Source organism: Scylla paramamosain, chromosome 14, assembly GCF_035594125.1.
Source record: "Scylla paramamosain isolate STU-SP2022 chromosome 14, ASM3559412v1, whole genome shotgun sequence".
Taxonomy (NCBI): domain Eukaryota; kingdom Metazoa; phylum Arthropoda; class Malacostraca; order Decapoda; family Portunidae; genus Scylla; species Scylla paramamosain.
Genome location: NC_087164.1, coordinates 24,697,772 through 24,709,922, shown reverse-complemented (window position 1 = coordinate 24,709,922; position 12,151 = coordinate 24,697,772). Strand labels below are relative to the sequence as shown.

The 12,151-nt window shown below is 34.7% G+C and overlaps 1 protein-coding gene across 1 annotated transcript in view; it reads left to right on the top strand.

The window, feature by feature from the left end:
• Positions 1-12,151, top strand: part of LOC135107138 (voltage-dependent calcium channel subunit alpha-2/delta-3-like) — a 219,528-nt gene that overhangs the window by 157,279 nt on the left and 50,098 nt on the right. Inside the window, exons 11-15 of the mRNA XM_064016848.1 lie at positions 1,322-1,458; positions 1,761-1,784; positions 5,633-5,863; positions 10,254-10,475; positions 10,954-11,040. Of these exons, the coding sequence (XP_063872918.1) occupies positions 1,322-1,458; positions 1,761-1,784; positions 5,633-5,863; positions 10,254-10,475; positions 10,954-11,040 (701 nt within the window). The remainder of the gene's footprint in view (positions 1-1,321; positions 1,459-1,760; positions 1,785-5,632; positions 5,864-10,253; positions 10,476-10,953; positions 11,041-12,151) is intronic.

Genomic DNA, 12,151 nt, shown 5'->3' with positions numbered 1-12,151 from the left:
TAATATGTACAGCTTTATATGCAAAATTCATATAGTACTGTGTTTACTATGATAATAAGATGAAGAATGGATATAGTACAAATGAATAAACAAGTAATATCTGATCAAAGATAATAACCATAACTCTCAGTCTTAAAAAAAAATGGTTTGTTAGAGGAATGGACAGGTATACACTTATCAGAGTCAGTAATACATAAAAGTGTTGACCTTCACATAATAATATAAACTACTGTTTATGATACTCAATAGTACAATGAAACCTGTGTTCACAAATTTGTTTCTTATCTTCAAAAGGAAATTGTTTACATATTGGCATTGCATGACAGCAGTTCTTGTACATTGTCTCTGTTTATTTCATAATAGAATATGGAACATTTAAAATAAATATAAATAAAATATTATTTTCATTATTGGCATGATTGGCATGATTGTATGCATGGGTTAATGGACAAGTTAGCCATCAATTTTATTCTGTATTTTACTATTTTTTCTCAAGTTCAAGCCTTTTTTTTTTTCAGTAAAGCATTGTATAGAAGGATAAAGTAAAAATTAACCCCTAGTGACTTGCAGCTACACAGCATCTGGTATGCAGTGACTGTGATGTTAGCTATGTGGTGGCCGTGATGCTATCACATGTACAAATTCATTGGGTACTTTTGCTGCATAGACACCTGCTCATTTTTGTTAATAACCCGACATACAGTAGCCAATGTGGACCTAATTTAGTGGATGCAATTGTTGGCATATGGTGTGTATGCCAAATATTTCTAAGCATCCAGACATTACCTGTGTTATCAAGTGGAAGAACAAAAATTTCTCATGTATCTAATAGTAAATTCCAGAAATTGCCTCCTCTGACATCATCATAATGATTCTGAGAGGCACTGCCCTTGGCTGCATGAAAATGTCCCTCGTTGGCAAGAAATCTCTTACCTAAATTTCAGTGATACCTTCTATATGTTGAGGTATACTTACTGCTTACATAAAAGGCCCAAACCTACCATGAAAGGGGTAACTGAAACAGTTTACTACACTCGGTACATGAATATCATTATCTACACTTTTGCAGTTAAGGAGTTAGGAGAGTTAGTGTTATTTATTATCATTATATCCAGTATTGGTTTATAATCTGGTTGTGGCATCATATGATGTTTACTAATTTTGCTGTCCAATGATAAAAGCTGAAGCCACTCTACATGTATATCATTTACAGAACTATTTATTTTTAACATTGGCAATCTACAACATGGACTTTTGAAAACTGGTATATCATTTTATAAAAGAATCTTCCTTTTTTGACATCCACCTATCTTATCCTCAGGATACTTCGTGCAGGTAACTACCTTGGCAGAGGTACGAGAGCAAGTACTGAGGTACATACCAGTGATGGCACGGCCAATGGTCATGTATCAGGAAGATCACCACCACATATGGACTGGTGTCTATGCTGATGTAGCGGTAAGAATCTCATCCAGTTCCATTCTGTTTTATATATTCAGCAATGTCATAGAATTAAGAATTCATCAATTGTGTAATAAAAATGGAACTGAATTTATTTAATTTTTATGTTTCTTTTGATTCTTTTGAAAATTCTCTCTCTCTCTCTCTCTCTCTCTCTCTCTCTCTCTCTCTCTCTCTCTCTCTCTCTCTCTCTCTCTCTCTCTCTCTCTCTCTCTCTCTCTCTCTCTCTCTCTCTCTCTCAATATGGATTTTTTTTTTTTCAATGCATGAATGATTATGATTTTGTCTTATTGGAACAGCATGAGAGGCATGGACATCTGGGGGTAAGAAAAGTACAATAAAAGTTGTAGGTTGCATACTCTGTATTTCTGATGTTTAATTCATGTATGAAATCGTAATATTGTATTTGAATGTAATTAGTGCCTCACTAGTGTACAACTTTGTTCATGAATAGTAACAGTAATACTGAAAAAAGGCAGCATCTAACTTATAGGTACTATATAAATACTATTCAGTGTTTCACACCATTCAGAATTGAAAGTAAGAAAAAAAAATCTTTGGTCATCAGTTTTATCACAAATTTAACAGTCAGAATGCAGGCAATGGATAATAGAATGCAGGTAATGGATGCTGGTTATACAGTGAAGTAGTTGCCCCTGATTTAATTACATAAAATTTACATTAGTACAGTAACTAGTTATCCTTTTTTTTATATGGGACTGGACAAGTGGAGTAGGAAGGAGTAATATGTCCTTTTGAGAACTTCTATTGCAAATCTGTGCCTGTGTTTATAGCTCATCTTCAGGCACACAAATTTCAACAGTTAATGCTATTATTGATCACCGTATTTGTTGGGGTCATTAGACTTGCAGGGATTGGATGTAATGAATCTGTTGAGATGCAGATGTGAATGATAGGTTTCCTCCTGTTACAGGTCAAGCATTGTAAATTTTGATCACCTCAAGGGTGTAACTTTCCAGTTGATTATAACTTTCTGTTTGGCATTTATTGGAGGTATTCATTGTAAAGTGCATTTTAAAGGCTGTAGCACTCCAAGGTGATATTTTATTATTTCTGATTGTACATTCCTAAAAATGTGATTTGTGATAAAAAGAGAAAAAAATCTGTTTGACAAGATTTTTGCTAAATTCACTCAGTATTGTGTATACAAGCTCTTTATCTGTTTCCAAAAACCTAATACCAGAAATACAAGACTCACAAAGTTAATATTGTTGGTCACAAGCTGTCTGGGCTAGAGATTTACTACTTCAGTGGTTCAATATCTAGGAGTAGTAGTAGGAGACTGATCCTATACAACCATGTTTTCTTAATACAGTATAAACTTATTTACAAATTGCCATAAAATTATTGGTGATACTGTAGCAACAAGGCAGCAAATAGCTAGGCAAGAAGCAAGTGATGTATGTTATGGAATAGTGGAATAAATAAAGAGGAACACACTGGGATGGTGTGGTCATATTGAAATGAAGAACAGAGTTTGTAAGGAAAGTGTATGTGAGTGAGAGGAAGGCCACTGGAAATATGGAAGAATGGGGTAAAGGAGCACATATGTGAAACAGTTAGTAAAGGCCAAGCATCTAAACAAACAAGAAGGAAATATTTGGATGGAGGAAGTGGAAGCACATCTGCTATTGTCATTCCTATCCAATTATTTTGCAAGTTATTTATTGATTCTTTCATAGGTCACAACTACTGATATAGGAAGAGGAAATACATTTGAATTCTGCCACAAGGTCATTCCCCACTCCACATACAAAATGGCATAAACTACTCTCCATATTCTATTTGGTAACACGTGTGTGTGTGTACCTATTTTATCAAAAGAAAATTTCTTTCTCTTGCTTATAAGATTTTGTGTAGTGAAAAATTTGTGAAAGGAAACATGAACTATTCAAATTAGTATTTTACTTTCACTCATACCAAATCCTTAAGGAAAACATGAGTCCCATCTAAGGTTTAATTTTTTGGTGATTGTCTGAGCATGGTCTTTTGACCATTAGAGAAAATTAATATGCCAAGTTGTATTAGGTCTGAAACCTCAGTTGACTGTGACCATAGATGAGGGAAAGATCTGTGTTTCCCCTTTTGCAGCCTTCCTTCCCCCAGTTTGTGGCTTCCCTCCATAGCTTTTTTTTAGACCCTGAAAACTGTTTTTATTCCTCAGATATGACCAGAGGAAAACAATTCATGTCTTCAAATGATCTCCAAAGTCATATGTTTCATTAATACTTAGTTTTACATGGGTACTCCTTACATTGTCTAGCCATGTGACAGTTTTCAGTTACATTGTTTATACAACATGGCATTTGCACATAAGTTTTTCATGCTACTTAATGCTATCAAGGTGCACAGTATGAATATTAACCATCCATAATGCCTTCATACTCCTTTTATGGAGTATTTCTATATAGATGTTGCTACCATGTTTCCTTGATGTACATGTATTTTTAGATATGGCTGATAACATTACATGACAAGTGTAAGAAGAATTATCTTATAAATTACCTAGCTGTAAACATGCCTTTACTTCACAAGTTTGCTTTCTCATGACTGAAGAATGATAAGCTTGTGATCATAATGTGTGCCTTCAAAAAATATGAAAAAAAGCTTGAAAAATGTATATGCAAATCTTCATAAGGATATGATGTCTATAATCAGTGTAACTGTTGACTTGAAACTTCATTACAATTATTTTTGGTATCTAAATTTAAGGTGATTAATCTATCTTGTTAAAAATTTCTATTTGTAAGGAGGATAGAAAATTCCTTAGATATTTTTTGTGTATTAAAAAACTAGAAGGAATTATACCATTTAGCTCCTCTTTGCTCTAGGCCCAACAGAGGAGTGTTTGTGCTTCTGATCACACCTCACATCTCACTACACTGTCTCTCCCCTGTAGACACCGGTGGATGTTTTGGCTGAGATAAAGATAGCATCTAGACCAGAGAAAGCCTTCCCAGTAGGTAGTAAAAAACATGGGTGACACTAACCTCTTAACACACAACAGGTGAACAGCACTGGCGGGCAAAGAGATCTCACTGAAGTAGATCTTGCTCATGTGCAGTAACTGTGACTACGAGAATGGACCTCAGTATATAGACTGATGGCTCAGTAAACCCCTTAATTAGAATGAATTTTGGCCAATGGCCAGTTATATCAGTATATGAATGACTTAGTTCCTTAACTGGTACAGAACCTGCCAGCAGCTGTTTTATGAAGACATCTTGTGCCACAGACTTCCATAACTTAGCATGGTGTCTCTTGGGGTGGTAGTAGCTAACATTTCTTGATGGGTCACTTGTGTGTATTATTACATAGTGAAGTTGTAATTGTATGATTTGCATATAATTTTGGGAAAAATCTTTTGTGCTCTGAGAAGTGTAGTGTTATATGACAGCTGTAGAGCTTTTTACTGCTAACATTTTCTTGGTAATAGTATTGTGTAGTCAGTGATCGTTTTCTACATATGATGGTGATCATATCGTTTCAACATGTCATCCAACATTTGTACCACTTTTGTCACTTTGCTCATTGCTCATCTCAATATCAGTTCATCCTTATCTCTGGCTGTTGTGTAATGACTAAGATAATTAATTTTTGGTCTCTCTCTTTTTTCTTTCATGTTCCTGCATATGTATTGACAACTAACCCGCCTGCTGTGTGGATGCATCTCCTGGACTCACCTGGACTCATCTTAATCACCATGTTCAATAACGATGATAATAACAACAATAACAATACTACTACTATTAATGATAATAATTATTATAATCAATGTCTTTGTTGTAATGATAATGTTGATATTACTCATACTATTGATATTGATAATGATGAAAATGTTACTACTAATAATGACATAATAATAATGATAATAACAATAATAATAATAATGATAATAATAATAATAATAATAATAATAATAATAATAATAATAATAATAATGATAATAATAATAATAATAATAACTGATACTAATGGTATTGCAACTTGGAATAATTTAAAATGTTTTGCAATGTGCATGGGGGAACTTGGCTGTGTAAACATTGTAAACACACACACACACACACACACACACACACACACACACACACACACACACAAAAAAAAAAAAAAAAATTAAATAAAAAAATACACACACACACACACTCAGGATCCTAAACAAATAGAGTGGCTGTGGGAAGTTCGTGAGGGAAAACGTCAGAGGGACCGAACTGAAAACTACCAAAAGCTTCAGAAAATTGTAAAGGACAGCAGTTCCCCCGCCATCATAGATGCCCTACGGGATAAGTGGCAGGTGGAAAATTTCCTTAGATATGGAGAGTTTAGCCTCAGTAGCAGGAGTATCGCCCGCATTAAAGCTGCCAAGATGCGGAAGATGAGGGTTAGTATTCTGCATTGATATTTACTTGTAAGGAAGAGGGACCGGGAACATACTTCATTTTATCATCTTCATACCATTTTGTCCTGCTCTAATATTTTAAATGTATTTCTCATGTATTTAGTGTTTTTTTTTTTTTTCTTCTTTTCATATCTGCCATAACCTCCATTTTTTGTCACAATTTTCACTCCATCTTTGAAGGATATTTTCATAATGCATATGGCACCAGTAATGTCTGTTAAATTTTCTCATACTACCACCATTGTAAGAATTCATGAACTGGTTGCATTTTTTTTTTTTTTTTTTTTTTTTTTACATATCCTCTTCAAATTTTTTAAATGACTGAATACTTTCCAAACAGATCTTGTATACATCATTCCAGCACAAGATGACTAACCTGAATCCAGTATTCACTGTGATAGATAGAGGAATTACCCCCTTACCTTGCCAAGAGCTTTTCAATTTGATGTTTTTCTGTAACTGTTGGTTTGTGTCAGTATATTGAATATTGAATATATATACCATGTATGTTGAGATACTGTGTGACTGCTATGTATGCAGATTTAAAGAAACACTATATTTTCATGAAAAAAAGTCTGCTAAATTTTTACATAAAACTGAATATAGCATTCTGCAAATAGACACTGTATAATATGGAGATGGGCTTCCAGATACATTTAATATTAGAAATTCACACACACAAAAAAAAAAATTAATAAATAAACAAATTAAATTAAACTAAATCAGATAAATAACGTATAATAAATGGTGATGACAGTTGAATTGAGAATTCTGTCAATTGATATGGTGGACATTTCTAGATTTGCACAAATATCAGATTTCAAACAGTATTCAGGAACGAATTAAGTTCGAAAACTAAGATTCCACTATCTATCTGTCTATATATATATATATATATATATATATATATATATATATATATATATATATATATATATATATATATATATATATATATATATATATATATATATATATAACACACACACACACACACGTGTTCTGGTAGGTATGGATGCAGGACAACATGAGCATAGCTCCTTTCCTGTTATAAATGCAACTAGAAAACACACACTGTGTGTGTGTGTTTGTGTGTGTGTGTGTGTGTGTGTGTGTGTGTGTGTGTGACATCTTCTTCTTCTTCTTCTTCTTCTTCTTCTTCTTCTTCTTCTTCTTCTTCTTCTTCTTCTTCTTCTTCTTCTTCTTCTTCTCCAAACATCTTCCCCTTCTCAATTGTTTCTTATGCATTAGTGTGTGTGTGTGTGTGTGTGTGTGTGTGTGTGTGTGTGTGTGTGTGTGTGTGTGTGTGTGTGTGTGTGTGTGTGTGTGTGTGTGTATTTACCTAGTTGTAATTTACATGGCCTGAGCTACACTCATGTTGTCCCGTCTCCATATTTACAGTAGTCCAGATTTTCCTTAAAGTTGTGCACACTTGTTGCCAATATTACATCCTTACTTAGCTTGTGCCAAACTTCTATATTTCTCTCTATGTTTCTTTGTTATTCAAGCATCTTCCTATTTTTTATTTTTTTGCTGTGGCCTCATGTGTATCTGGTATTTTCTGCTTCTCTTAGCAGTAGTTTCTCATTATCAATTTCCTCTACTCCATTCTGCGATTTATGTATTAGTATTAAATCTCCCCTTTCTCTTCTTTGTTCCATTGTTGCAGATTTATTTCCTTTAACCTGTCTTCATATGGTTCCAGTTCTGGAACCATCTTTGTTGCCATCCTTTGTATCCTTTCTGTTAATTTTTCTAGTTCTGGAATCATCTTCATTTCCATCCTTTGAATCTTTTCTAGTTTTCTAACATGTTTCTTCTTGTGGATAGACCACACTGATTCAGCATATTCCAGCTTTGGTCTAATCATAGTGGTAATTATCTTTCTCATCATATTTTTATCCATGTAGTGGAATGCTGTTCAATATTTCTAACCATTCTATATGTATCTCTGAATATCTTTTCTACATGCTTCTCTGACTGCTGACTGTATGTGTGTGTGTGTGTGTGTGTGTGTGTGTGTGTGTGTGTGTGTGTGTGTGTGTGTGTGTGTGTGTGTGTGTGTGTGTGTGTGTGTGTTTTAAATGAAGATTTGAAAACTGAGAATTCATTTATAAAGTAGATAACTTCTTCACAAACTTTTGTGGTTTTGTAATAGTATCAGATAAACCATGTTTGCTTCTTACTATAATTTTATGTAAATTGTTTGCAATCTCTTACTTTTATAGACAGACTACCATCGAAAGTTCAAAAAGCAAAAGTGGACCATAATGATTGTAAGTCTGAGGATGACATGTGCATATGTATTTGGTGTACCATACAAGCAGCCTCGTGAAGCCCTGTGCTGGGTTGTCCGCCGTCCCACTGACTTTATTGTCTCAGGAGTTGTTTAGTGTCTTGTACTTTGAGGAGAAATTACTTGATCAATGCATTAATTAAAGCCATATTGCTTTGAGCATTCTGAAAGTGAGATATATGGAAAGTATCAGGGATATGTGGATGGCTATACATGATCTGGTGCTCCATAGTCTCCTTATGGGTGCTGTGAGAGCTATTCAGTTACTGTACAAGTCATGCAGATTATGTGAAAGTCAGGTATGAAATATGATGTTGGACTCCTCCAAACCATATAATAGTTATTCAAATGTAAGTGATGTGGAAACCATGTAATTGGAATATCATGCACAAGTGAGGGAGTCTCATACTGCAGGTGGTGTGAAATAATTCCAAGTTATGAGGGGGTTCATTCTAGTACAGTAAAATCCTTTTCATCCAGCATTCGAGTATCCGGCAGCTTCAAGTATCCGGCACATTTTTCCCCGAGCCTTAAAATCAATAAAAAATCAATGTGTACTCATAAAATCGATTAAAATTCCCACGCGAGGCATACTTTGTCCCCTCGCCACCAGAGTGCACTGCTTTGTGCCACCCGCGGCCCACTGCACTGTGTTTACTCAGTGACTCAGTCCCGCGTGTGCACTGTTTATCTCCTGACGCCTTCATCACGCCTAAAGTTGTAGAAAAGAGGAATCGTGTTGTGCTTACACTTAAGCAGCTGATCAGATCAGCTGCTGATTAAGATCAGCTGATCTTTGTTATGGTAAGATGCATGAGTGTAGGGTGGTGATTGTGGACATAATTTCACTTCTATTCAAGTATCCGGCATGTCAGCGGTCCCGTTGATGCCGGATAAGAGGGATTTTACTGTAATAAGGGAATTTGCAGATTGTTTAAAAAAACAAACAAACATACAAATCTTGCAGATGTGGAAAGTATGCAAGTGATGAGAATCATGCAGATAATGTGCAACCTGGCAAGTGCTGGTTGAGTTGTGCAGATGCAGTTAGAAGTATCCAGTTGCTGTGGGAATTAAGCAGATACTTTCTTGGGTGACGGCGGACACAACCCAGCTTGGCCACAGCTGATCACAAAACACTCCAGAGCTCACCTTATGTAGCCCCACACCTCTCCATCATTCATTTGAATTTTCCTTTTGTGTTTTTTTCTCTCGCTCTTTTTTTTTTTTTATTATCTATGTATTTATGCATCTGGAGTGAACTTGCTTTTACATGATCACCATCTTTTACCCAGCTGTATATCTGACTGAAGTAAAAGAAGGAGAATTACAAATAAAGAGGTTATGTTTCTTTTTACTTTTTTGTGATGCACATTTCTGAATTGTGCAGGAACTGACTGCATCACTCACTCCATGCCTTTATCACAGCATCTAATTTTTTTCCTTTTTATTTATTTTTTCATTTATTTATTTATTTTATTTCCTTGCACTGATTGAATTTGTTCCAGAAGAATATTATGTAAAGACTCCAAAGACACAACCAAGAGTATATGTGAATAAGTGTTATGAATACTTGAAATGTGTTTTCCACATTCATTCTTTGTGATACTCATGTCCTATGTAATATTCATATTTTATAAGACATGTTACTTCCATGCTAAGTGTGTTAAATCTGTTGTATATGAAAATATTCATATCTGGTTCAAGTTTATCATGCTGTATTTATTTGATGATTAACATAATAGTATGCTGTGTTTGCAGAATATAGCAATGACATAGAGAAAACCCTCAATATGCATAAACAGTTGTACATTTTCTCAGTTTACATGTTGATTTTATTTATTTCATACATTTATCCACTTATTTCTTTGATTTTACATTTTACTTTGTGTACTCCATTTTGTGTATTTTGTTATGTTTTTTTTTTTTTTATTATATACTCCAAACAATTTAATGTGGCAGTATTTTTTTTTTTTTTTCAATTTTTTATTATTTTATTTTTGCATGTCTTGCATTTTCTGATCCACCACCACCACCACCACCACCACCACCACCACCACCACTTCACAACTACAGCGTCAACGCTTAAGGAAGAGGGATATACAGAACTTTACACTTCAACCAGAAGTTCGAGAAAAAATTAAACATGAAATTGAATTAATGTTGAAAAGAAGAGTCAAACGAGATGTGCTAGTCCTCATTCCCAATAGGATACATGATTATGACCTCTGGAAACATCACAGGCGCTTGTTGAGAGAGCAGGAAAAGTTAGAAAAGTGGTATGAGGATATCAGAATGGTATGTCCATCTTGGTAGCACAAGTCATCAAAGCTGAAAAGTAGAGGTTTGCACAAAATCTGATATGCACATAATTTTAATAATATTTGGTAGAAAACTTTGTTAGCTTTGCACATAAATTGGCTTTATTCCTTGTCAAAGCATTGTAGATATTTCTCTTAATTAAAAGCATTGGCTGTATGCAGTAATGGATTAAATTTTTGTAGACTAATAGCTATTTCATGCTGTAGTCTCATTGTGCTGCTGTGCATCAGGACTTCTTTGATACAACACACTAACAGCAAACTCTTTGCAGATTGATGTTTCTTATCTTGTAATTAACTTCACCATTTGTTCCTTGTAGAATTAGGTGTCTTCCATCTGCTGTATCAGGATATGAAATCTGAGTACATGCTAAGATGTCACTGTACCAATTGCTTGTAAATTTTCCCCTTGATTGTGAAACCTGAGTGTGGTAGCTCATTCCCTCTGTACACAGGGTCGGCGAGGCGCCCCTGGCCTGAAGGAAGGCTACCGACTCATGACCTCAGTCGCTGTTCCAGTGTTTGACCGTAAAAAGACCTCGGTAAGTGCCCATTTTATTTACCCGTAATAGAACTGCAGCTGTACTGGTATTATACATAAATATAAATTTAAGATACTTTGAATCTGGGAATAATTCCAAGTATATTTAAGTGCACATTGTCATTATAAACATTTAAAAAAACAATAAATGTTGAAAAATAGTTGAGTTTAGTAACATCACATAAAGATCATAACCAAAGCATATTTCATAGATTATGGACAATATTCACAATGGCTTGGCTTATGTCACTTCCTCTGGTTTGCTTATTCCTAGCATGACTATCACATAACAGCCTGGTGGGTCAGCCTTGGCCCCTGAAATATCCCTCTTTTTTTTTTTTTTTTTTTTTTTGTTGCTGAATGGAAGTTTTTCACTTTAAACCATATGTGCATGTAATTCTATAAACTTTTATTCTATAAACTTTTCTTTTGTGTTTTGATGTTACATTTTAATTCAGGTTAAATTACTTAATTGCATATATAATAATGCACCTTTTCTGCATTGTATATCTGATGCATATGTAACTTCAATCCTGTAGTTACTTCTTTTCTGTATTGCCCTTCTGCCGTATCACCAGGAACCAGGTTGTCCCCAGAGAATCGCAAGGGAGGTGTCCTGCTGTCCCACCTTTTCCCTATTCCCTTCAATGCCATATTTATTTTACACACACACATTATATATATATATATATATATATATATATATATATATATATATATATATATATATATATATATATATATATATATATATATATATATATATATATATATATCTGTGTGTTTGTTTGTTAAGTTTATTATTTATGCTGCAGTCCTTTGCTTCTTGAGTATATGTTACCACACAGTTTTTAACAATTATTTGGGCTGTAAAAACAGCCTCCTCCTCCTCCTCCTCCTCCTCCTCCTCCTCCTCCTCCTCCTCCTCCTCCTCCTCCTCCTCCTCCTCCTTCTCCTTCTCCTCTTCTTCTTCTTTTTCTCCTTCTTCTTCCTCTTCCTCTTCCTCCTCCTCCTCCTCCTCCTCCTCCTCCTCCTCCTCCTCCTTTGCTGCCTCAATCCTTCTCTTCATCTTCTCCCCCTTCCCTTTTCTTCCTTATCCTGTTTAATTTACA